At 46.4% G+C, this 26,254-nt stretch overlaps 1 protein-coding gene across 4 annotated transcripts in view; it reads right to left on the reverse strand.

Moving 5' to 3' along the window:
* DOP1B (DOP1 leucine zipper like protein B) overlaps window positions 1-25,723 on the reverse strand; it is a 104,270-nt gene extending 78,547 nt beyond the window's left edge. For 3 of the 4 annotated variants that reach the window (XR_004623904.1, XM_011222101.3, XM_019797303.2), the window contains exons 1-2: window positions 25,616-25,723; window positions 19,857-20,021 (exon numbers count right to left, since the gene is read on the reverse strand). Coding sequence is in view for 2 of the 4 variants with exons in the window: in XM_011222101.3 (XP_011220403.2) it covers window positions 19,857-19,994 (138 nt within the window). In the remaining 2 variants the exon portion in view is untranslated. Of the gene's footprint in view, window positions 1-17,043; window positions 17,130-19,856; window positions 20,022-25,615 lie in introns of those variants that run through there. The other variant, XM_034655696.1, reaches the window with a different exon arrangement.
* Window positions 25,724-26,254: the final 531 nt, after the last annotated feature.

The following is a 26,254-nucleotide window of genomic DNA, read 5'->3' on the forward strand; positions in this document are numbered from 1 at the left end:
CACGGCCATGAGGGGACAATCTCAACACTTTCAGGGCAAACTTAAAAGGGAACGAGTCATCCAATGATTCATTCCCCCACTTTGGCTGCTAAAGATTCAGAGCTCAGGGTGCTGGTTCAGCCATGGTGGCTTTCTTCAGTCAGCCACCACTGACTCAGGAGCTCCTCTACCGGGGAGCTGTCAACTAGGGTGTCCCTGCACACAAGGAAGTGCTTGGCCCATGTGGCCAGCCCACCTTTGGGACCCGAAAAACACTTCTCAGTAAGAAATTGGATGCCTTCTGCTTCATGCTCTCTGACAGTGAGATCAAGCCAGATGCCCATGGCTGTCGCTGCTTTTGAAAAAGAAAATGTTCGATTTAGAATAGCCTTGGCCTAGGAGGTTCCAAAACTGAGTGCTGTGCACTGTTGGTGAGAATGTAAAATGGTATAATCGCTGTGCAAACAGGATGGTGGCTCCTCAAAAGATTAGGGGCACCTGGCCAGCTCAGTCAGCAGAGCACTGTTGATCTGGGGGTCGTTAGTTCGAGCCCCACGTTGGGTGGAGAGTTTACTTAAAAAAAATAATGGGGCACCTGGATGGCGCAGTCGTTAAGCATCTGCCTTTGGCTCAGGGCGTGATCTCAGGGTCCTGGGATCAAGCCCCATATCCTCCGCTAGGAGCCTGCTTCTTCCTCTCCCACTCCCCCTGCTTGTGTTCCCTCTCTCACTGGCTATCTCTCTCTGTCAAATAAATAAATAAAATCTTAAAAAAAAAATAAAATAAATAAAATCGTTAAAAATGATTAAGTATTTGACTTGTTTACCAAACTACTGTATGATCCAGCGATTCTACTTCTGAGCACATGTGCAAAAGAACAGAGAGCAAGGACTCAAACAGGTATTTACACACCCATGTTCACTGCAGCACTATTCACAATAGCCGAAAGGTGAAAACAACCCAAATGTCAACTAATGGATCGATAAAATGTGGTCCACATGTACAGTGGACTGTTTCTCAGCCTTAAGCAGGAAGAAAATCCTGACACACACTACTACATGAACGAACCTCAAAGACACTGCACTCAGTGCAACAGGCCAGACGCAAAAGGACACACACTGGATGATTCCACTTAGATGAGGTCCCTAGAGTAGTCAAAGTGACAGACACAGAACGCGGAATTGGGGGAGGGGGCCAGGGATTGGTGGAGGTGGGGAGGGCAGCCCGTGTTTAGTGGGAATGGTCTGTTTTGCATGTTGGTGCTGGTTGTTCAAGGTAAATACGCTGAAACGGTACACTTGTAGACAGTTAAAATGGTAAATTTCATGTATATTTTATCACCCAAAAGAAAAAAGAAATGAATGCTGTGTTTCACCCAACTGGTCCTGTAGCGGAGCTGTAAGAACCATGAACTCTCTCGAGTGACATTTGCTTGTTGAACAAACTGAAAACTCTTTTCTCACAGAGAACAAAGGGACTCCTTTTAATAAATCCTGAAGGGACCCAGGGACTCAGTCCAGCCTCTCCTGAGTGTAAGGTCTTGGTGTTTTGTTTTGTTTTTTTTTTTCGAGAGAGAGAGATCGTGTAAGTGAGCAGGGTTGTGGGGGGAAGGGGCAGAGGGAGAGAGAGAATCCCAAGCAGACTCCACGCTCAGTATAGAGCCCAGTAAAGGGCTTGATCTCACGACCCTAAGATCACGACCTGAGCCAAAACCAAGAGTCCTACACTTAATCAACTTAGCCACCCAGGTGCCCCTGAGTGTGTTTTTAACCCTTAATTAGTAAAATAGCCACCTGAACTGAGTCCACTTTCTAGTGCTTGAAAGCTCCTGATTTCCTTTTCACCCGCTCCTGGCTGTTGGAGAGCTGCCAAGACTGGAACCCGGGTGTGGGTCACGGAGGGCCACACCAACGCTGCCTTGTTCTTGCCAGCCTCTATCCCAGCACTGTGCTTCTCCAGCAGGAAAAGCCCAGTGAGTATTTCCAGGGAAGTTTCATTGTTTGGGTTGTGTTTTTCAGGAAATCAGAGACCCAAGTAAGCTTAACAGATACATAGAGAGATATGGATACACAAATATAGTACATAATATATATATTTATATTACAGATACAACACATATGATAAACACTGAATAAAATGATGTATATTAAAAAAAAGATGAGAAATGTTCTTCAGCTATAGAATAAATACCTCAAGGAAACTCATAAATCTGGAAGGAAAAAATGGCCATTTTTTCAAAATCACTTTGAAAAATGCTAAACAGAAAGGAAAAGCTAGGATTAAAGCAGAAATAAACCTTCCTTCCTTATTTTCCTCAAGAAAGCATTCCTTCAGCTATAGTCAAGATACAATAGTTTAGACCTCATTTTATGCATCAGCTCAGCAGGCTGACCTTAAAATAAAATAATAAAAAATCTATAAAACGCTAAGTTTGAAAAAGAAAGGTTTGAACCACATCCAAGCTTCGTTAATAGAGACCAGGAAGTGTCTCGCTTCGCTCCACCCACGACAACGTCTGTGCTGCACTTTGTTTTACATTGACATCATGCTATCTGGCAACCTGATGTTCTCTAGGACTCTTAGCATGACATAGACCGGTTCTGTGTAAGAAACAGGATTAAAAATTCCAAAAGGGTAGACTACGGACTCAGAAAGTACTTTAATACACTTAAAAATGGTTAAGATAAATTGTATGTTACATATATTTAACCACAATTAAAAATTTTTTAAAGAGACTTCAACAATATGGGAAGGGGGTGAGTTATATTTGATTTTCCAGAGTTCCTAGAAGAGATCACTCAAACCTGCTCTTCACAGTGATAACACTGACTTTAGAATGTCAGATGCTCATCTCTAAAGAAACACAAGCAAGCCAATTTCGAAGCAGGGCTCGCATCAAGCAAATGGTAAATACCAGCAGGTCTTCCTTCTGGAAGTTGGTCATCTTTAAAAGGCTGTTCGTTTCATGCCGCAAAACCGAAGTGCACTGTAAGGCTGGCCAGGTGGCACAAGCCCGAACATTCATTAAATCCTTGCCAAGGGACACCAATGGGGCCCTTCAGACAGAAGCAAAACAGGACAGACACTGAGTAATAACAAATTGGCCAGGACTCCCCACATGAAAGTAGGCCAAGTCCTGAAGGCGGAGATGGTGAAGAGCGTCACGTCCTACCTGAAATGGCAGTGACTCAGCCACCGTGCCAATCTGGGAGGGCGGGGACAGCGAGCGACAGGAGGAGCACAGGGAGCTGGGATTTCCCACAGAACCAATGAAGTCCGCTTCTGTTGAACCAGAGGAGTGAACCCGCACATCCCCTCTGGAAAGACCTTCCTTCTTAACAAGGTCCCAGGCTGAAACGTGGCTGTGCGGTGCTGCCGCGTCAGCTAATTGCTGCGGGCAACCCTGCCGAGCGGTGACCCTGGAGTCGTCCCCTCCGGCCTTACCACGTCCACACCGCACAACCTCGGCTTGCAGTGCAGCTGCCAACACGCCACAGTGGTCTCGGCTTCACTCGGCCTCCCGCACGCGGGAGAGGTGCATCAGAATGTGGTTTTTGCTTTTAAAAATGTCTTACAATTATTTTTCTTCCTTTGGAATCGGCTCTATCTTACTGCCAGAGCTGATATTAACTTGGGCTTTCTGAGCAAACACCACGCTGCCTGCTAGGAGCCCCATGGAAGGCTGAGCACACGCTGCGGGAGGCTTTACAGAGCGCGGCCCGGAGGCCGAGGTGGTGGCTACCCCAGGCCGGACCAGGCCAGTGACAGCAGGCCGAGCCACCTCCGCAGCCACGGACCACACGTCTGCGGACACGACGGCCCTGGTACCAACAAGCCCTGGGCCAACGCCTCAGCAGGGCAGTCCTCATTTTTCTCAGCTGCACGGGAGCTGGCTCTGCTGTGGAGGGANGAGGCCCAGCAAAAATAAGGATCTTGACCAAGTTCCCTCTGCAAGCAAGTAGTTCCGATGGACCCAGCCCACCTCAATGAATAACCACAGTTTTTGAGGGGCGCCTGGGTAGCGCAGTGGTTAAGCGTCTGCCTTCGGCTCAGGGCGTGATCCCGGCATTACGGGATCAAGTCCCACATCAGGCTCCTCTGCTATGAGCCTGCTTCTTCCTCTCCCACTCCCCTTGCTTGTGTTCCCTCTCTCTCTGGCTGTCTCTATCTCTGTCAAATAAATAAATAAAATCTTAAAAAAAATAAAAAAATAAATATTAAAAAAGAAAACTCCTTAAAACATTGACAGGGGTGCCTGGGTGGCTGAGTCGGTTAAGCGTCTGACTCTTGATTTCAGCTCAGGTCATGATCTCAGGGTTGTGGGATTGAGCCCAGTGTTGGGAATCCGTGCTGGGTGTGAAGACTGCTTGAGATTTTTCTCCCTTTGCCCCTCCCCTCTCTCCCTCTCCAAAAAAACAAACCAAAAAACTCCCAAACAAACCACAGCATAGCGTTCCTACCTCATAGAAGGCAAGCTGCAACACACGTCCAAATATTGCTCTTTATTTTTCCCCTTGTGAGTTTATTGCATCTATTGTAGAAACCACACCCTCTCACCACTAACAGCAATTTTCCCTGTCTTCCCACACAGAAACTTAAGATGGCTAGCTGCAATGCCTTCCATGTTTCCAGACTTACGTCTTATTCTTTTCCCATTGCAGTGCTGGTCCTGAGCCCTCCCTCCCAGCCATGCAACTGCTCGTGGGCTCTGCAGCCACACTGGCTGAGCTGAACACTGGACGTTGAACGAAGAAGGCTCAAGCAAGCCGGAGCTCCCCTCATTGTCCTCACCAGTAAAAGGGGTTGAACAGCACCAACTTTGGAGGATTATAGGTTTGAGAAACAATGAGTGACAAGCTCGTAACAGGAGCTCACTAAAGGGAATCATTCTATTTTTGGGGGCTATGAGCCAAGAGGCTGGGATGATGGACAAGGGCAGGAGGAGGTCAAGGCAGCAGAGTTCGATAGTGAACCACATAAAAGGAAATGAACATGTGGGGCAAACACGCCCTTCAGGACTAACCACTGACACATACGTGATGCAGAGAATACTAAAATACTTAAGAATTTATAACCGCAAACCAGAAGATCTCATAAAAGTGAGCACATCATTAAGATACTAAATGACTTGCTGTCTGGACACACCTTCTTTTCTGCTTTTTTAAATGTATTTTAACCCACATACAAATGATATATTTAACAAACAAACAAAAGCCTATTATACAGAAACCAACTCGTTAAAGTCAGGGCCAGAAAAGCAGCAAGAATCTCTTGGGCAAAGAATCTTATTATAAATCCCAAACAGGCTTCAGTCCCCAAAGTTCTACTGGTAGAACTCAATATTCTTTAAAATTCACACCCAGAAGAACAGAACTGGCACTCAAACGAGATTAAATGTTATCTCCTTCTGCAGGTTTCTCCAGCTCTCCAGAGCAGCACTTCCCAATCCTCGGTGTTGAAGCAAAATGGGTTCAGCGTGGCTGTGTGGGGCTCGGGACGCATCCTCCCCGAGCACTCTGGTTCTGCACAGAGCCTCGGGCACCACACTGGGTGCTGGGATCATGTGACCTGCAGGCGCCCCAACGAACTCATTCAGAGTCGCAGCTGGGAGGTGAAGAACACAGCTCTCCAATGCAGCTTGGCCTGTTCACTCTGCTCCGAATCTGACCTGTGGTTCTCCTCCTCTACGCTTCCCGGTCCCTGAGATAAGCTATCTGCATAGAAGCAGGCGGCAGCTGAAGAACAACGATGGGAGGAAAAAGCCTGCCAATGAGGCACCCGGGAATGGTGACAGAGGCAGGAAAGGCTGGCTCTCTCCAGATTCACTCTGGCCCAAGCTCGCTGTGCTCTCCAGAACCCAACTGCTGTAAAACTGCCCGGGACACCCAGAACCAAGAGGCTGGACACATGGCTGGCATAAAGCAGGCGCTGAAGGAACACCACCTCCTCAGACACAATGGGGCTTATGCAGTGAGGATGAAAGCAGGGCGGCAGGGAGACAAAATTCTCCGCAGTTTCTCTGTACATGCCTTGATTCCAGCCAGAGCCACGCTGATGCAGATGGAGGGCGCCGATCAGCATGGCACAGGCGGCATCTTTTAAGGACACACAAACACCTTCACTGTTGGGAAGCAAGTGTGCCTGCTTCTGCCCACAGAGGAAACGGGTTCCCATGGGTTTAGGATGGTACGACATTGCGGACTCAGTTACCAAGCATTGGGCTGTAGAGCACAGCTCATCCAACTACACAAATCGAAATGAAGAAATGTATCACCTCACAGCCAAAAGTCTAGAGCTGTGGTTCTCGAACGGGGGCACTTCTGCCCCTGCGGGACACTGGACAACGTCTGGAGGCATTTCTGGCTGTTACAGTGGGGGCTGGGGGTGGGAGGTGCTATTGGCATCTAGAGGACAAAGGCCGAGATGCGGACGAACATCCTATAACGCTCAGGACAGCACCCCCTGCCCCATCACAGAAGGTCAACAGTGCCGAGGCAAGCAACTGGTCTGGGGGAGCATATTCCTGTATTTGGCTAATGCAAGGGCTCAGTGACATCCTAGGAAGACGAGCCTTTTTGTGCTTACATGCTCCTCATGGTGGGTTGACTTATCCTCGGCCTTTTCCTGCTGTGGCCTCAGATGTCTGCCGCACATCGGGCATTACATTCTCCCACAATTAAAGAGAGGAACAAAAAAAGTCACGTGTTTGTTCCTTTCCTGTCTCTCTGTATTAGAGGAAACCCTTTCCAGAAGCCAGCTGGCCACATCTCATAGGTCAGGGAAGGTCACATGCCCATGTCTGAATCAATCCCTGCCAAGAAAAACACAATTACTAGGAGAAGTCCTAGAACAATAACATTTACTGCTGAGGCTGGGAGATGGGCGCTCCCACCCTGGTGTGCTTTGCTACCTGATCCCTGGACATAACTGCAAAGGCACAGGGTGAACAGCAGGGTAGACAACCAGCACGTGGGTCTCAATCTCAGAAGGAAGTGGTGAGCCTGAACGCGAGCCCGAGAGCTCTCTCCTTCCTTCAATCCACAACATCTGAACTCACGTACCTTCCAGCAGATTTACTTCCCAGGCCAATCTCGGGTGTTGGGAGAATCACTTTGAGTACCATCATCGCTAAAAGCACGTGAATAAAATGTTCAGGCAGAACTGTGTGGCTCTGAGAAAAGCAATTCAAACTTTACGAACTGATCAGGTAAAGAAATGGCATCCTTTCTGGCCATATAAAGAAAGATAAGAAGTCATTTAAGTTAGTAAACAAAGACTAAACTGATGTCTCTGGGGACAGCAATCCGATGGGCCTGCGGGGCTGAGATAATCGTGAAACAGGAGGCGCCCCATCAAAATCAGTGCGTGCCATGTGGGGGTAGGGACTGCAACGTCCACCCGAATCAGGCTCCCCGCTTCTGTGGTAAAGGTGGTAGCCGGGCCCTGGCTGCTCCACCAGAGAATATTTTTCTCCCTTGACGACAGGAGTGGAGGGAATGTGTGCCGTTAAGATCTATGCACGCTCCTATATGTTCTCCTCCTTCTTGTGGAACAGAACGGCAGCGAACAGAGCAACTCTGGAAGCCATGTGTTAAAAATGGCAGAGTCCCAGCTTTGAGTCTCTAGAATAACCATGTGGAAGAGAGCTGCCCAATCTGGAACACCATGCTGAACTGAGAGAGGAGCGAAAAACTTCTATCTTATTGGTGGCCCTGAGTTTTTGGATGGCTTTGTTACAGCAGCTGACATTACTGTAACTAATACATTCCAAGTATCATTATTTAACACTGTTCCAGAAAATGCTAACAAAATACCAGGAAAAAACCCCACAAATTCAGTATTGATTGATGATATGTAAGCTTGTCTAGCCACAGAACTCAAAACCATTAACTGAAAAAAAAAAACCCAAGGAAATTCATGAAGATGGCCAGTTTCCAAACTCTGTGAGTTAATCGTTTTGTACACACCAACAACCACTTGAAACACAGAGTAGGAAATAAACCCATTCACAGCAGCAAAACACATGTACACAATATCTAATGTATTTAGAAAACAGGAAGGACTTACATAAGAAAAATGATGAAGTTCTTAGGGACAAAAGTGAATCCCTTTTCCTCAATGAAGAGAATGCGGGAAGGTCAACTGTGTAAAGATGCCACTTCTTCCCCAAACATGCTGTCATTGTCACCTCATGCCAATCAATCCCCCCTGCCCCCCAAGATTTAACTTCATGTATGATTCTAAAGTTCATGAATTTGAAAACAGCCTGGCAACAGCGGAAAGATTCTAAAACAGAAGAGGGTTAGGATGGTGTACAGAACCCAGACCTGCCAGACAGACACTCGAAAGCACAGCAGCATAAGGGCCGTGGCTGTGGCACTAGCGCAGACCGACGAGCGGATCGCAGACTAATGTGTCAGAGGGTTAACTCTATGCCCACTGACACAGCCTCTCCGCCTCTGGCGATGCACATCGGCAGAACGGCCACGTGCCCACAGATGTTCATGAGAGCTCCATTTAAAATCAGGAAAACCCAGAAGCAAACCAGTCCAGCAATAAGGGCTTCCAGGCCTCATCCCCTTCCATACAATACTCCCCTTCTTTTTCTCTCCCCCACATCCAAGACTAGAGCTATATATGACTGTTCAACTAGCCTTTTTTTTTTTGCCCGTTTTATCATGAGCCTTTCTCACACTGGTAAATACAAGGCTACCTCATTTGGATGCTTCACGTCATACTGGGGTAGCAGGACTTCTCCTACTGCCACTCCCCTACCGAGGGTGGTCACGTTCGCTTTTTTCCTATTCCACACAATAAAATAGTGTAGATTCTTATGGTTATCTTTGTATTGTATTTCTAGAAGATTAACACGAATTTACAGCGATCACGTACTAACTCTCTAATCGGTAGTAATTTATTTTTATTTTTAAAAGGTTTTATTTATTTGAGAGACGGAGAGAGAGAGAGATAGGAGAGAACACAGGAATTGAGGGGAGAGGGAGAAGCAGGCTTCCCGCTGAGCAGGGAGCCCGAAGTGGGGCTTGACCCCAGGACCCTGGATCATGACCTGAGCTGAAGGCAGACGCTTACCTGACTGAGCCACCCAGGCGCCCCTCTAATCGGTAGTCATTTAAGTGGGGAATACAAAAGCCACAAAGAGCTACTACTACACTCCCACTAAAATGGCTAAAATAAAGACTGGCCATGCTGAGCGTTGGCAAGAATATGGAATAACTGGAGTTCCCGTACACCGCTGGAGGGGTATAAAATGATACAACCACTTTGGAGAACGGTTTGCCAGTTTTTTAAAAAATTAAATATATAGCTACTGGAAGCAACCCAAAATGCCCATTAATAGGAAAATGGACAAATAAGTGGTATGCATCCACGGCATCCTACTCAGCAGTAAAAAGGACTGAACTATCAATCTAACAACAACCCGCATAACTCCCAAACTAGTGTTGCCGAGCGAAAGACGCCAGACCAGGGAGTAAAGGGCATATACCATAAGATTCTGTTCATATGAAACTGTAGAAAATGCAGATCAGCAGATCAGCTGCTGCCTGGAGATGGAGGCAGAGAAGCAGGGGAGGGAGACAGGGAGGAGAGGAAACTTCTGGGGGTGACAGATACATGCCCATTATCTTCAACGGGTGATGCTTTCACAGGGATATACACATGTCAAAACTCATCAAATTAGACACTTTAAGTACACTTCATTCCATGTCAGCAAAGCTTAAAAAAAAAAAAAGGAAAAAGGAAAAGACCGTTTAAAAAAAAGATAAATAGGTGGGAATGCCTGTATTTGGCTCACATACAAGCTTGAATACAGGTGTTCACGTTCAATCAGCTGTCCTTTTTGGGAAAATAGCCAAGTTTAACTTAATTTCTTCTGTGTTCGTTTGCTCGAGCTGTTGTAACAGAATATCACAGACGAGGTGGCTCAAACATCAGCAATTTACTTCTTACAGCTCTGGAGGCTAGAAGGCCAAGACCAAGGTGCTAGCCAACTGGTTCTCTGCCTGGTTTGCGGAGGGCCACCTTCTTACTGTGTGCTCACCACGCGGAGGACAGACCTCTCTCACTCTCTCCCTCTTTTTGTGAGGCCACCAACCTACTGGATCAGGGCCCCACCCTAAGGAATGACCTCCTTTAATCTTAATTACTCTCTGAAGATGTGTCTCCAGACACAGTCACACTGAGGCTCAGGCCTCCAACATAGGAGTTTGGTGGGGATGGGGGAGATATAAGTCAGCCCACAGCACCTTCCTTACCATGGCCTGACATGAAATTTCTAGTTTCATAACTTTCTTGACAGAATTTATAAAACTTAAGCAGACGGCAAGCTCTTTCCTTATCCATAAACTCAATTCTGCTCGACGAACTTTTTCTTCCCCCAGATGTGCTTTTGCCATTAGATTACTGCAGGAACAACTCTCCTGCCCAAATCGGGACTATTTCCACCCCTTCAGCAGATCTCAAAGAATAGCAAAAATATCCTCTGTTCACATGCAAAATATATACACTACCCTAGCTATGAATTACTGAAAGCATATCAGGCTCCTGATTTCAGCAGAGAAACGTTCTTTCCCAAAGGACCATGTCAGCCTTATGCGGACATGGGTTTGAGCGGCTCCCAGCGAGGCAGCTCCCACAAGCCCAAATCGGCGACACCGTTGCAGATCCTCAGCTCCTTCCGGAGAACGTGGGATAGGGTAAGAAGCAATAATATGCCATCGGAGCCCCAAGCATCACCTAACAAAAGAAGGAGGATAGAACAGCAGCAAGGGACTTGGCAGCCTCTGCCACAGCAGGATCGGGAGTTCTACCTGACATCCTATTAGCTACGTCTTCTAACTTCTGGTGCCAAGAGTATCGGCACATTGCCAGAAGCAAATGGGCCTGGTGCTTACCACAGTCCTTCAAAGGAACAGTTCTACTTTGCTGACACGTGAAGAATCGGTAATCGTCACAGATAACCTTCCAATTCGGTCTTTTCCCGGAAGGCATTCAGGCCACATCATTCCAGTATGACCCTAGCACCACACTTCCCTGATAGCTTCTACCCCTCGGGGTCACTGCCATTGGTGGCAGGAGAAGATCTCTGGAAAATCACGGACACAACTGCCCCAAACTGAGGTACTACACTCTGACAGAATGGCCCCTCACAGTGAGGAGACAAGAAGGAACCAGGTATCACACAGGCTCAGAGCTGCAATTCATAAACAATGAAGGCTGAGAGGGGCTCAGGTCCTGCCCCAGGTCACCAGCTAGAGGGAGTCTGTCCAGAGGGATCAGGAGCAGTGATTTAAACCGCATCTCATGGAAAGAGGAAGAGGGTGGGGAGGACATAAAGAGACACATGGGAAAGGCCAACCGGAAGGACAACACCCCCCTGCCCAAGGATACCCCACAACAAAGCCCCTACGAGAAAGCTGGTGCAGAGCTTGTGAGGTGAAGTCAGATGGGACGTGAATCATTGGTGTTGTCTGAATGTTTGTGCCCTGCAATGTGATGGTACTGGGGGGGGGCGGGTAATTAGGTCATGAGGGTAGAGTCCACATGATTGGGATTAGTGCCCTTATAAAAGGGCCCTCACAGTGCTCCCTGGCCCCTTCCACCATGTGAGGACACAACAGAAGCAGCTCATCTGTGAACCAGGAGGCAGCCCACACCAGACCCGGAATCTGCCAGTGCCCTGATCTTGACTCCCAGCCGCCAGAACTGTGAGAGAAGAAGGCCTGCTGTTCTGAATCTGGTCTTGGGTATTTTGTTATAGCAGTTCACACAGACTAAGACAGTCAGGAAGTTCTTGGCACACATCGAATCACCACACATGCCAGAAGTGAAGTTCTTCACGACGTTGCAGGGCAGTAAAAATAAGATCAAAGAAGTAACACTCTATTGTTCCATAAGGGGTGCGATGGAAAACCATCTGGGATTCCATCAGAAATGAGCTTTTCGAAAAAACTGGTACATGGAGAGACAATCTGCACTTCATTGTCAGACCCTGTTACAGGCTAAACTGTGTCCCCCAAATTCCTACGTTGAAACACTCACCCCCCATACCTTACAATGTGACTGTATCTAGAGACAGGGCCTTTGGAAAGGCAATTAAGGTAAAATGTCACAGTCTAGGTGATGTCCAATTTAACTGATGTCCTTGTAAAAGGAGATTAAGACACAGACATGCACAATGGAGAGACCGTGTGAGGACACAGGGAGAAGGGGGCCACCTACAAGGCAAGGAGAGAAGCCTCAGAAGAAACCAAATCTGCCAGCACCTTGAGCTTGGACTTCCAGCCTCCAGAACCATGTGAAACTTAATTTCTGTTAAGTCACCCAGTGTGTGGGATTTTGCTATGACAGCTTAGCCGACTAGTACAGACCTCAGACTAAAGAGGCTTTATCTGAAATAATAGTTGCTATCTAACAGAGAAAAGTAGTTGGTTAGGGCTACTTAAAATCAGGATCCAGCTCAGACTCGTCGAGTTTCCAGGTGGAAGGGTCCCAAAGCTGATCAGTTCAGCTGTAGACCAGAACAGTTCACCTGGTCTCATCTCCAGCCCACATCCTTCTGAAAATAATGCAGCACTAACTCTGAAATGCCACAACGAGACTCTGCTTTAACAAGGAGGTGTTGTTCTTAAATGCTAAGACTTGAGAAGCTGAAACTAACAATACCCAGCACCTCTTATTTCTCTTGCTATTCATGTCACCTGTTTTCTGGCCATTTCATGAAACGGTAGGGTGCTGAAAAAAAGCAGCAAAAAAAAGGTGCTTCGTTTAGGATCATTATGACGTCTTTTAAAAAGGAGTTTCAGGGCACCTGGGTGGCTCAGTCAGTTGAGCATCTGACTCTGGGTTTCAACCCAGGTCATGATCTTGGGGTCATGAGATCGAGCCCTGTGTGGGGCTCAGTGCTCAACACAGTCTGCTTGAGATATTCTCTCTCTCTCACACAAATAAATAAATCTTTTAAAAAAGAAAAAAAGGAGCTTCAAAGATAGTATTTTTTTTAAAGATTTTATTTATTTATTTGAGAGAGAGAGGGAGCATGGGTGTGGGGGAAGAGCAGAGGAAGAGGGAGAAGCAGACTCCCCCACAGCAGGGAGCCTGACATGGGACTCAATCTCAGGACCCCAGTACCATGACCTGAGCCAAAGGCAGACACTTAACCGACTGAGCCACCCAGGTGCCCCATAGATAAGGTTTTTAAATGCACAGAGTTTATTCATTTCTACTATCCTTTGTTTCCATAATCAAAGTTGTAACCCAGCCTTGGCAAATGGTTGGGTTCAGGGCTCAATATGTACTTGTTAATTAAAATTGACCTAAAAATAATCAGTGAGAGATGATGGCTTGAAGTCTCAGATAAACAATTAAGCAAAAATTACCCTATTCATGTTGCTATACCTGAAAGCCATAAAAGGTAAACTTTTCTCTAATACATAAAATTCTGAAGATGATACCAAAAGTTTAAAAACTGAAACAATTAGAACTCATACGTAGTCTGACAAACCAAGACCTCTTGGGGCTCAGTTTTCTCATCTGACAAGAGCTGAGCTAGGTGAGCCTTCTGTTCTGTCTATGGTTAATGTTTTATAACCAACAATCACCTACCTTAATTAAAAAGCACCTTGACCTAACCTTACTATTAACCTACAATATTGTTGCTATTTACATCATAAAGATCTTTTACTAATTCGTCACTAATTTACTCACTGAATTTCTGGGTATATGTATGAGTCCAAGAAATCTGACCATTGCCAAGGCCTTAAATTCCTCATTCACATAAACTCTCACCAGGTTCCCTGAATGCAGAAGCGGTGAGACTCCCAGGAGTTAAGTAACCATCGACACTAAGTGGGGCTTGCTCCATCCAGCACCTTCCCAAATCTCTGCCCCAGCAACTGTGATCTGGCTGCCCACTGCCACCCCAGCAGGCTCCCACGCTCAGGCTCACTGCCCACGCATCAGCCCGAGGGATGCTTCCAGCAGGTAAGGAAGGCAGCGGTCACCTTGCTCAATGGCTTCTCCTCCCTTGCAGAGTGTGACCTTCCCTGGCTACCTCTCCTCCCTCGTCTCCTATCACCTCTCCACCCCAGCCACACCCGCCCCCCACTGTACCTTGGACCCAGGCCCATGCCCCAGATGGTCTCCCCGCCAGCTCGCTCACTCCATCCAGGCCTCTGCTCAAATCTCAAATGTCACGTTATCAGAGCCATCTCTGTCTGAATAACACCCCACCTTCCTTCTTCCCTACCCCATTTCCCTTGCCTGCTTTATTTTTCCTTTGCATTCAGCAGCTGATATCACATATTTACTCACTGTCTGCCTTCTGCCAACAAAGCCTTATGAACATTGTGTTCAATGCCGTATCCCCAGCACCTAGGTGTTCAGTATATCTTGGTCCTACCACTGTATCAGTTTGCCAGGCTGCCGTAACGTGGCACCACACGTTGGACGGCTTAAACAACAGAAACGGATTGTCTCCCAGGTCTGGAGGCCAGAAGTCCGAGATCAAGGTGTCAGCTGGCTGGCTCCTTCTGAGGGCTACGAGACAGAATATGCTCCAGACTGCTCTTCTTGTTTCCGGCAGTTTGCTGTCAATCTCTCGTGTTCCTAACCTTATAACCGCATCAGCCAGATCTCTGCCTTCATGTCCACATGGCGTCGTCCCTCTACGCATGTCTGTGTCTGCGTCCAAACTGCCCCCTTTCATAAGGACTCCGGTCAGAGTGGATCAGGGCCCACCCTAATGACTTCACTTTAACTCGATTAGCTCTGTAAAGATCTGATCTCCAAATAAGGTCACACTCTGAGATACTGGGGGTTAGGACATCAACATATATTTTTTGGAGGATACAATTCAATCCATAACAACCACTTAGCAGCCTTGTGACATCAGGCAAGTGAGTTCACCTTCACCAGTAAAATGAGTCTTAATAATTCATTGTACCTGCTTCATTTGGATAATGAAGATGGTGCCCCTGACAGCAAAAAGGTGTAACCCTGCCCCCTATGTGAGCCACACAAATAGTGACATGAAAAAAGCTCAAAAGCATGGGCTTGGAAGCCAGGCAGCCAGGCAGCCACGGTTTGAGCTCTCTCTGCACTTGCTGGCTCTCATCTTAGAGAGTTGCTTGGTCTGAGACCAATCTCCAAATATGCTATATTATAAAATAATGCACGTCAAGTCCTTAGCACATGGTATGCTCTCTAGGAATGTCAGCTGTCCTAGGCAGGGCTGAGGCAAAGATGGACAGTGTCAACTTATCCCACTGATGTCTTGCAATTTTTTTCATTCATCACTTAATCATACATGGCAACAGAAAACACAGTAGCACCATTACACAGAATTGGGTACCAACTATAATGAAAAGTTGTCTTTTTAAACTTTTATTCAATATCACTCATATCCAACTGCCTACAGACATCAAATGGGGACATCGACCAGACACCTCAAACTAGCCCGTCCCAAAATGAACCCCTGGTTTCCCTGCCCACCCATGGAGTGGGGTCCTCCCCCAGGCTCCTTCCCCATTGCATCTTGTGGCTTCTGGGAGAAAACGTGCAAGTCCTACTTGACTCCTCTTTTTCTCTTGTATCCCAAATTTAATCCATGAACAAATTCTGTTATACCCTCAAATTATATTCAAAATCCAAAGCCTTCTCCACTGGCCCACCTATGTTACAGCAACAGCTCCTAAATCGTCATCCTGTTTCTGCCTTGCCTGACCCCCACCCATTCTCTACCCTTTACAGAGCAGCTGGAACCTGCTACTGGCTCAGCTGCCCTCCAGGGCACCCCCCAGCCCCTGACTCAGTGGCCACTGTCAGACTCCAGTTTTAAAGGACCTACAAGATTGGATGCCCTCCCCACCCCTTACCTCTATGGCCTTGTGTCCTACACTCTCCCCATCCCTTGCTTGCTTTGTGACCTCACTGGCCTCAGACACACCAGAGCCTCTGCATTTGGTCAAAGGGTGCCTTCCCGGCAAGGCCTTCCTTAAAGACCCCACTTAATAGTACAATACATCCTTAACGCTCACCATCCCCTTCCTTCATTACTGTTTCCACAGACTCATCACTACCTACCTCCCCATATATTTTATCATCCAGCTCTCTCCTGGTCCCATGTGGGCCGGGTCTTGTTGGTTTGGCTCTCTGCTGTGCCCTGATGCCTAGGGCAGTACTAGCACGTTGTAGGGACTCACATAGCTACTGAATGCGTGAATAGCCAATGCTTTTAAAGCTCTTCCAAGAAGGGTTCATCTCTACTTGGTAACCTGCATGTTAAAGGTTAAAACAGTTACACATTTTAAGAAGTTTTTCTGGCATATTGAAACAAGGCTTGTTTAACAGAATACCTCAAGGCTTTAGAATTGCACTGATCAAGTTTATTGTTTTAGCTAGCTCAAAATGTGTATGTTCCTAAATAAATGGAAGACATTCAGTGTTCACGGACTTGTGAGACAATACTGTTACATGGCAATACTCCCCAAAGAGATCTACAGAGTCACTGCAATCCCTATCAACATCCCACTTGGCTTGTTGGCAGAAATTGACAAGATGACCCTAAGATGCATATGGCATTTCAAGGGATCCAGAATTAGCTCTGTAAAGATCTGATCTCCAAATAAGGTCACACTCTGAGATACTGGGGGTTAGAAGGACATCAACATATTTTTTTTGGAGGACACAATTCAACCCATAACAACCACTTAGCAGCCATGCGACATCAGGCAAGTTAGTTCACCTTCATCAATAAAATGAGTCTTAATAATTCATTGTACCTGCTTCATTTGGATAATGAAGACGGTGCCCCTGACAGCAAAAAGGTGTATCCCTGCCCCCTATGTGAGCCACACAGATAGTGACAGAACAATCCAGCACAACAAAGTTGGAACAATCCAGCACAACAAAGTTGGAACAACAAAGTCATTTCCCCATTTCAAAACTTACCACAAAGCTACAGCAATCAAAATGTATGGTCCTGGCCTAAGGATAGACAGATAGGTGAACGGAAAAGAAATGAAGTCCAGAAATAAAGCCACCTACTTAGGGCCTACTGATTTTCAACAAGGGTTCCAGGGCCCTTGGAACGAATAGTCTCTCCAACAGATGGTGCTGGACAACGGGATTTCCTACAAAAGAATACATTCAGAGACTTACTTCACACCATGCATAAATATTAACTCAAAATGGATCAAAGACCTAAATGTAAGAGCCAAGACTATAAAACTCGCAGAAGAAAACACAGGGGCAAATCTTCATGACCTTGGATTCGGCAATGGTTTCTCAGATACGACACCAAAAGCGCAAGCAACAGAAGAAAAAGTAGGTAGCCTGGACTCCATCAAAATTAACTTTTGGGGAGCCTGGGTGGCTCAGGCAGTTAAGCGTCCGACTTTTGATCTCAGCTCAGGTCTTGATCTCAGGGTTGTGAGTTCAAGCCCCGTGCTGGGCTCCACGCTGAGCATGGAGCCTACTTAAAAAAACAAAAAAATTAAAAACTTTTGCATAAAGGGCGCCATCAAAAAGGTGAAAAGACAACCTAAAAATGGGAAAAAAATATCTGCAAACCATATACCCAATAAGGGCCTAGTATCCAGAACACGTAAAGAACTCTTATAAACTAACAACAAAAAGACAAACCACCCAGTTAAAAAAATGGGCAAAGTATTTGAACAGAAATTCTTCCAAAGAAGATACACAGATGGCCAATAAGCACATGAAAAGATACCCAAGTTATTAGTCATTAGGGAAATGCCAAAAAGAACCACAATGAGACAGCACTACGATAGCTATTATCAAAATTAAAAAAAAATCTGAAGTGTTAGTGAGGATATGAAGAAACTGAAACTCTCGTCCATTGCTGGTGGGCACATTAAACAGCACAGCCTCTGAGAAAGCAGGCTGGTGGTTCCTCAGCGTTAAACACAGAATTACCACGTGACTCCGTAACTCCACTTCTAGGTCTATACCCCAAAGAAGCATAGACAGGTGTATACAAACTTGTATACAAATGTTCACAGCAGCACTATTCACAACAGCCAAAAGGCAGAAACACAGATGTCTGTCAACAGATGAGTGGATAAACGAAACGTGTATCCATAAAATGGAGCTATTACTCAGCCTTTGTAAAAATCAATGAAGCACTGATAGATGTTACACCATGGATGGACCTGAAAACACGCGAAGTGAAAGAAGCCAGACACAAAAGGATATTGTATGTGTGCACTTCCGTGAAATGTCCATAGACACAGAAAGTCGATTAGTGGTTGCCATGGCCTGGGCTGGGGGAGGGATGGGAGGGTTTCCTTTCGGGTTGGTGAAAACATGCTGGAACTAGACGGTGGTAATGGTTGCACAACACTGCAAACACAGTCAAAGCCACGTAACTGTACGCTCTAAAATGGTTAAATGACAAATTCTAGGTTTTGAGGATTTCACCTCAACAGAAAAATAACAAACACACCCCCTCCCAAAATAAGGATGCTATTTTTAGATTCCAGGAGTCAAGTACTAAATAAAATACTGAAACACCTAGAAGAACTTGAATACACCTAAATCCCACTTCAGCGCTTCTCCCTTTCCCCTAAAAAAGAGACCCACCTTCATGCAAGACAACTACTGTTCTCTTCAGCTTGCAAATTCCTGAGTTAAGAGCTCTACAGCCAAAGAACTCTCGAGCTCTTATCTGCTGCTTTACTACCTCTGTCTACCCCAGGCAGGCCAGCTATGACATTCACATGTAGTGAATACACCTTCCGAGAGACCACGTAGTTTCCCAGCCACTACCTGTCATAACTGCCAGCATTCTTCACTCCCCTCCCTGCATTCCCTGAGGAGGTAAATGGAGATATTCTTTCTCTTCATTAGAAGACCCCAGTGTGTGTGACCTGGTGAGTGGAGATCTGAAGAGCAGGCATGCGCATAGCCCAAGTCCCATATGGCACCAGGGTTCCAAAGTCAGATATCCTTGGCAGGAGCTCCGGCCAGGCAGCAACAGAGCCTGGGAACAGCATCTTCAAGCCCAAGTATCTTCTACCTGCAGCAGAAGCCTTGGGCTTTACTAGGTCATCCTTCCGGGTAGGACAGGAACATACAGTGGTCCCATCTACAGAGCACAAGGTCAAGCCTGCATGTGACCAGTTTTGGACTTCCTAGACCAGACTCTTTTCTCCTCATCCAAACACACTCATAATTTCTGGGCAGATTTCAATATTTATGTCATCCTTTGGTCTTCCATGAGTTATCGATCAGCAGTTAATGGCCAAAAAAGTAGACCAAAGAAGAAAAAGCTATAAAAATCCTAAGTAGTACTGTGGGTAGCACAGTCAGTTGAGCATTGGGCTCTTGGTTTCGGCTCAGGTCATGATCTAGGGGTCCTGGGATCGAGCCCTGCATTGGGCTTCATACTCAGCAGGGAGTCTGCTTGCGATTTTCTCTCTCGCTCTGCCTCTGTTACCCCCCCAACTTTCTCTCTCTCTCTCTCAAATAAATAAATAAAATCTTAAAAAGAGAAACATAATTCATCTCTGAATAACTGATTGGTCAATTTTAAAGTTTATCTTATTTAGACATAAATATAGTTGCGAAAAAGACCATTCGGCTATTCCATCGACCAAATCCACGGTATAATTCTATGCCCAGAAGGAAAAAAAAAAAAAAAAGCTGGAAGGAGGTTAAGTATACTGACCAGGTTAATAGCAGTAACTAGAACTACAGAATTATGAATAGATTTTATCACCATTTTCTAACTGTCATAATCTCAATGTCATGTAATAATAAAGAGAATTCCTTGAAACAATAAAAAGACAGCTGTGTCCCCGCCTCCATGCAATCTAAATACGCTACAACCCACATACCTTGTTGAGCTTGCCCAGTGAAGATATGAGATCCGCCCATTCACTTGAGGACTCGAAATTTCTTAAAGCCTTTTCAATCACTGAAGAGTAATTTCTGTATCTGTAATCATTCAAGAGTTCCTGCTCTTCTGGATCCATCTTACATTCTCACAGCGGAGAAAGTATCTAAAAGGGAACCAAGAAAGAAATGAGGGAGCAGCTCAAGGACACAGAGCATTCCCAGCCCAGAGGTACACAGGACACGTGTCCACAAACACTACTGTGCACAAACGCACTCAGCAATGCAACTCAAATATTTAGCAAGGCTCCTGGGCCAGGCACTGTGGTAGATAAAAGACAAACAGTTCCGGTCCTCTTGGATTCTGAGGGAGACAAATGGAGCAGAAAAGAAGCAAAAATGCCAGGATTCCTCTTCACTGACAAAATTAACTCTAGGAGTGAAACTTATAAAGCCACTAACTAAATATGTTGCCCGCTGGTAATTCTGGATCCAGGTGGCCCTTCCTACTGTAGGGCATTTATAAAAGCTAAGGAAAAGCAGGTCAGTGCTATTAACCAGAGCAACCTCTTCAGTGATCTGATCCTTTACAACTAGACTATGTTAGAGGACTGGAATTATTCTAGAAGAAAATCTGACAGGGGAAAAAAAGTTTAAAAAATAAGGATGTAAGAATGTACTGTCTGACATCAGTGTTTCCAGAAATCCACCAGGTGCCTGTTCAGCTACTAAGCTCTGATCACCCACCAATCCCCCCAACCAGCAGCTGCCCTGACAGCTTCATGCCTCCATGTGCAGAGCCTGGACATGGGGTGGTGATGCCAGGGCCCAAGCAATCACCATTTTATTCTTCTTGGCCTTGTATATTCTTTGACGGATTCTTTTATTTTTTTTTCCTGTGGCTAGATGCATTCATTATGTATGAACCACTGCAGCTATTATGAATCCTGAGACCGATATGGTCTCATACTGGCTCCAACAGCAACCATTTCCTCTTTTTATCTCCAATGTGACAAAAGGAAACAAAGAACAGCACGGAATGCTGCACTCATCTGACTTCATGAAAATAGCCGTCATTTATAACGTGACAATGGACGCAGTACAAGTGCATGCTGATGTCAAGTTTTGTTTTTATTCCTTCATCAACAAAAAAATCCGTACATCAACCTATCAGTTTATCCAAACAAATTGCAACTCTGAGAAACATTTCACAAGATATGGAAATATTCAATGGTTCCCTTGATCTGTCACCAAGTTCCATGCTTTGGCATTTTCTCAAAAGGGACGCTTTGGGGCTCTGATGCACCCTCCTTCTTTCGTCTTCACCTGATTAAGATCTACTTAACGCGTGGCAGGTACCTATCCTAACATTCCTTGTCCCTTTTTCCATACTAAGGGAACCCGAATTTTGCTCAGGGTAGTACTAACAGCTCTCCACCTCCCTTGCAGCTCAGTGGCCACGCAACAGTTCTAGGCAATGAGGGGTCCGTAGAAGCTGGTGGTGGGGCCTCCAGGAAAGTGGTTTGAAAGGAGGTAGACTCCACTAGCATGGGCCTCTTCCCCTTTACTCCTGCCCATCTTTCTGCCCAGAACCAAGGTTTGATGTTGGAGGTCAAGCCACGTGAGGTAACCAAGAGGAAATAGCCATCCTTGGTGTACGACTTTTGTGGGCAAGTGGAAAGACACAGCAGCTAAGGGCAGAGGTGACTTTAAGAAGGCACCATGTCAACCCTGCACTCGATGTTTTCTGCACAGAAGAGCTGATCTAAGCCGCTGTTCAATCGAGTTTTCTGCTACTCACAACCAAACACAATCCTAATATACGAGGCTAATATTTCACTAGTACACAGTCTGAAAAGACAATAAAATACAGAGCAACGTAATATCATTGAACACTGTAGTTAGCTAGCCAAGCTGCACGTCATCAGTCAAAATGGCAAATATCATAGACGGAAGAAACTGAACTGTAGGTACAACATGTTCTTTAAACCCAAACCTTTCATTTATTGGCCGTGATGAATTTCTAAGAATCCCATGGTATCTGCTACTTCACTTTCTGGTCCTTTGGGGCCCATTCTGATCTTCCCACGGCCACCACAACTTTCAAGCTTCCAACATCAGTGGACCTTTTACCTCTCAGTAGGACTGTGCAGCAGACCATTCCCTTCTTCCCAAAACAGCCTCCTTTCAGCCCATACCCTCCTCTGGCCCCACCAGCCCTGTGCTGGTTTCCACCTCGCCACTGTTCCTTCCCCTCTGCAGGCTAATCCTCCTCTACCCTATTGCCAAATATGGCCACTCCCTGGCACCAAGCCTTGGGTCCTCTTTTCTATCTTTGGTCATCTCCCCATTCCTACAACTTACAAATACCATCTTCATGCTAATGACCATGGATTTACAATGCCTGCCCATATCTTCCCCTGTGAGGTCCAGATGCATGCAAATACCTACTTGACTCATCCGCCCAGATGTGGCATAGGGGTCTCAAACTTAGTGCATCTCAAACACCCATCAACAAAATATGGTCTAGCCATACAATGAACAAAGAACTGATATATACTACAGTAATGGTGAACCAGAGAAATACATAACACAGTGGAAGAAGCCAACAAAAGACCACATAGTTGTATGATTCCATTCATATTACATGTCCAGAACAGGTGAATCTGTAGAGATGGCACGTAGATTAGCGGTCGCCTAGGGAAGGTAGTAGCAATAAGGAGGGAATTGCAAACGGGCACAGGAATCTTCGTGGGGTAATGGAAATGTGCTAAAATTGAATTATGGCAATAGCTGCACAACTCTGTAAATTTACTAAAAATCACTGAATTGTACACTGAAATCAATGTATATTATGGTCTATAAATTACACCTCAGGGGGCGACTGAGGGGCTCAGTCAGTTAAGCGTCTGCCTTTCAACCGGGTCATGATCTCAGGGTCCTGGGATGGAGCCCCACATTGGGCTCCCTGCTCAGCACGGAGTTTGCTTCTCCCTCTCTCTCTGACCCTCCCCCACCTCCGGCTCATGCGCTCTCTCTCTCCCTAATGAATAAATAAAATCTTTAAAAAAATTACACCCCAGTAAAGCTCTTTTTAAAAACCCCTTATACTCTTGATTCTACCTGCTCAGTGCTCCTCCTCCAGCCTTCCTTTCCCCAGAAAGTGGCCCCACCATTCATGGGACCTTTGACGTCATCCTGGACTCTTCCTTCTCTTCACCTACCTTAGGCAACCCACGTCCTGATTGTTCTTCTTCCAAAACACCAGTGGACCCGACTGCTCTCCATCTCTGCCATACCACTGCACAAGCCACCTCTCCCCTACAAGGTTGCAGACACTTCCTGATGGTTCTCCTTCTCTCTTGCCCCTCTCCAGTGCATTTTCACATAGCAGTCCAAGAATCCTCTTGAAACATAAATTACAGTGCATCCCCACCATGTTTAAACTCTTCCCATTAAGCTTATAATAATCCAAACTTCCCCACCCCATGGCCTACAAGGGCCTCTCTCTTCAAGGCACTCTGCTTGTCCAAAAACTGACTCAGCCTATCACAGAGGCTTTGAACATGCTGTGGCTCTCTGCAAAAATACTGTGTACTATGTATGTGAACGTACACAGTAAGATTGCTCACTGATTCTTGGGAAGGCCTCTTTTACTGAAATACTAGCCTTTACACATTTTTTTAAAGTTTTTTTTTTTTTTAATTTTTATCTTTGGAGAGAGACAGAGTGTGCAGCAGGGGGAGGGACAGAGGGAGAGACTCCTCAAGCAGACTCTACACTGAGCGCGGAGCCCAAAGTGCAGCTCGATCCTAGGACCCTGAGATCATGACCTGAGCCAAAATCAAGAGTCGGTCACTTAACCAAATGAGCCATCCAGGCACCCTTTGTCTTCACACTTTTTAAAAATATTAAAGGATGGCAATGAGAGATGGTAGTTTATTTTGCCAAGTAAGATGTTACTACATCCAAACAGTCCATAATTATTTTTTTTTTCAGGAAATTTACAGGTTTGAAATCTAGCATCTCTGAACCACTGCAAAACTCCAGGCATAATCTTCACCATATAAAGTGTCCAAGCACTGCGCAAAGAAACATGGGGAAAAAAAACACCAAGGTTCCACTTTCATAGTTCATAACATAATAAAAGAGGAAATACCTAAACACATAATTTCAATTTAAGGTGGCACACAGAGTGACGGAGGGTGTCCTGAGGTAACACTGGCACAAGGAAAAGACAGAGGAAGCCCTACTACCAGCGGAGGAGTGGTCAGAGTCAAAGTCTGGGCGGCTAGTTAGTAGGAAGAGAGCCTTGGGAGGCCTGGGTGGCTCAATTGGTGGAGCCTCTGTCTTCGGCTCAGGTCATGATCCCCAGGGCCTGGGATCGGGCCCATGGGACTCCCAGCTCAGCGGTTCTCCCGCTCCCTCTGCTGCTCTCTTGCTCTCTCTCTCTCAAATAAATAAATAAAATCTTAAAAAGAGAGAGANTACTACCAGCGGAGGAGTGGTCAGAGTCAAAGTCTGGGCGGCTAGTTAGTAGGAAGAGAGCCTTGGGAGGCCTGGGTGGCTCAATTGGTGGAGCCTCTGTCTTCGGCTCAGGTCATGATCCCCAGGGCCTGGGATCGGGCCCATGGGACTCCCAGCTCAGCGGTTCTCCCGCTCCCTCTGCTGCTCTCTTGCTCTCTCTCTCGCAAATAAATAAATAAAATCTTAAAAAGAGAGAGAGAGAGCGCGCGCCCTGGTCTGCCATAGTTTGTAATTAGGAGCTGGGGTGGCAAAAACGCCATGGCAAGGAAGGTGTTGGTCGGGTAAGAGCAGGTAACTGGAGCAGTTAGAGGTTATGGTTGGCTACACGAAAAAAGTACTATTGGGTGTAACTAAAAGCACAGATGAGAAGTTTAGAAATAGTCATTCAAGCAAGCTCCTTTATTTCAAAATATGAGACCTTCAATACTATGCTACTAGGCAAGTCTTCTGGGTGGGCTTGGTAAATCTATCATTATGCATGCATTTATCTCACACAACACACAAGAATCCTATGACATGGGTACTATCTTGAGGCTGCTCAAGAGGAGTATATTGGGAATCAGGCCCCCCGGAAAATTGCCCAGGGCCCTCAACAACCAACCGGCAGAGTTAGGAATCCAGCTCAGGTTAGCACAATGGCACAGAGAGCCTTTATTTACTACATTATACTACAGGTAAAATTAACAGTTCAGCCCCTAAATATCTCTTCTGACAATGATCTTGCAACCTATTCTGAATACCTTTCCTGTGAGAGACTCAGCTCAGTAAAACTGGTAAGAGTTCCACAGCCTACTAACAATTACATACACAAAAGAGTAATCATATAAACAAGTATATTTGACCAGATGTACCCGCCTTAAAATTGAAAATGTCAGCAAGAAATCTCTCATCCATTCTAAATTTCTTAGAAAAACAAGTTTAGTAGAAAAATCAACTGCCAGATCAGAAGGAAGTCAACTATAAAGATGTTTACATGAAGGAACATGTGAATTAGATGACAACAGAACGAAAAATCACAAATAGCCACCCTCTCACGAGCAAGAACATTATTAGATAATGACTCTTAGTCGACAGTACAGAAACACTCTTCTGCCATTGGTTTAATCAACTCTGGGGCACATTATTCTGAATTTGGTCTCTTAGAGTGGTAATTAAATTGCAGTGGAAAAAATTTAAGACACTAACGGGAGTAGGCTTTGTGGGGAGGGGGAGGGGAAGGCCTCCATCGTCTTACCAAAAAAATCCTACAAAGGTTTCTTCAAATACAGAGCGACTGTCCCAGGTTAGGGAAACACCTGCGGATAACAGCTTCCATCAGCAGCCGCCCTACCAGTTGCCAAAGGTCCACCCACCCGGCAGCAGGCGGCGATCCTACAAGACTCCTGGACCGGGCCGGGATAGCGCGCGCACTGCGGCTCCGATCCCTTCTCCTGGGGACAGGCTGGGAGACTCTAGGGTCTTCCCTTAACAGGAAAGCCCTCATTTTACAAAGGTCTCGGCCCCTAGCCCTCCGCCCGGACCAGGACGGCACAAGCAAACAAAGGCGCGTCTTGCCGTCGTCCACCGGCGGAGGTGAGGGGAGGGCGCGCCATGACCCACTTGACCTCCACCTGCCCGACGGGAGGCCGCGCGGGGCCGGCGAGGACTTGGCCGCACTTCCTTTGCCGCGGCGGGCCGGGGGGACTGGGGGACCCCGCCCTGCCCCCGGATTGCCCCTCAGGGGTCCGGGGTCGGAGCCCACGCCCACCAGCGGCCTCGCCGGGGCCGTCCCCGCACTGCAGCAGTGCACGCCACGGGCCCGGGCCGCGGTCGAGGAGCCCCCCTCTCGCCCCGGGACCGCCCCCACAGAGCCGCTCGAACCCTGCGCACCCTG

This window comes from Ailuropoda melanoleuca, chromosome 1 (genome assembly GCF_002007445.2).
Source record: "Ailuropoda melanoleuca isolate Jingjing chromosome 1, ASM200744v2, whole genome shotgun sequence".
Lineage (NCBI taxonomy): Eukaryota > Metazoa > Chordata > Mammalia > Carnivora > Ursidae > Ailuropoda > Ailuropoda melanoleuca.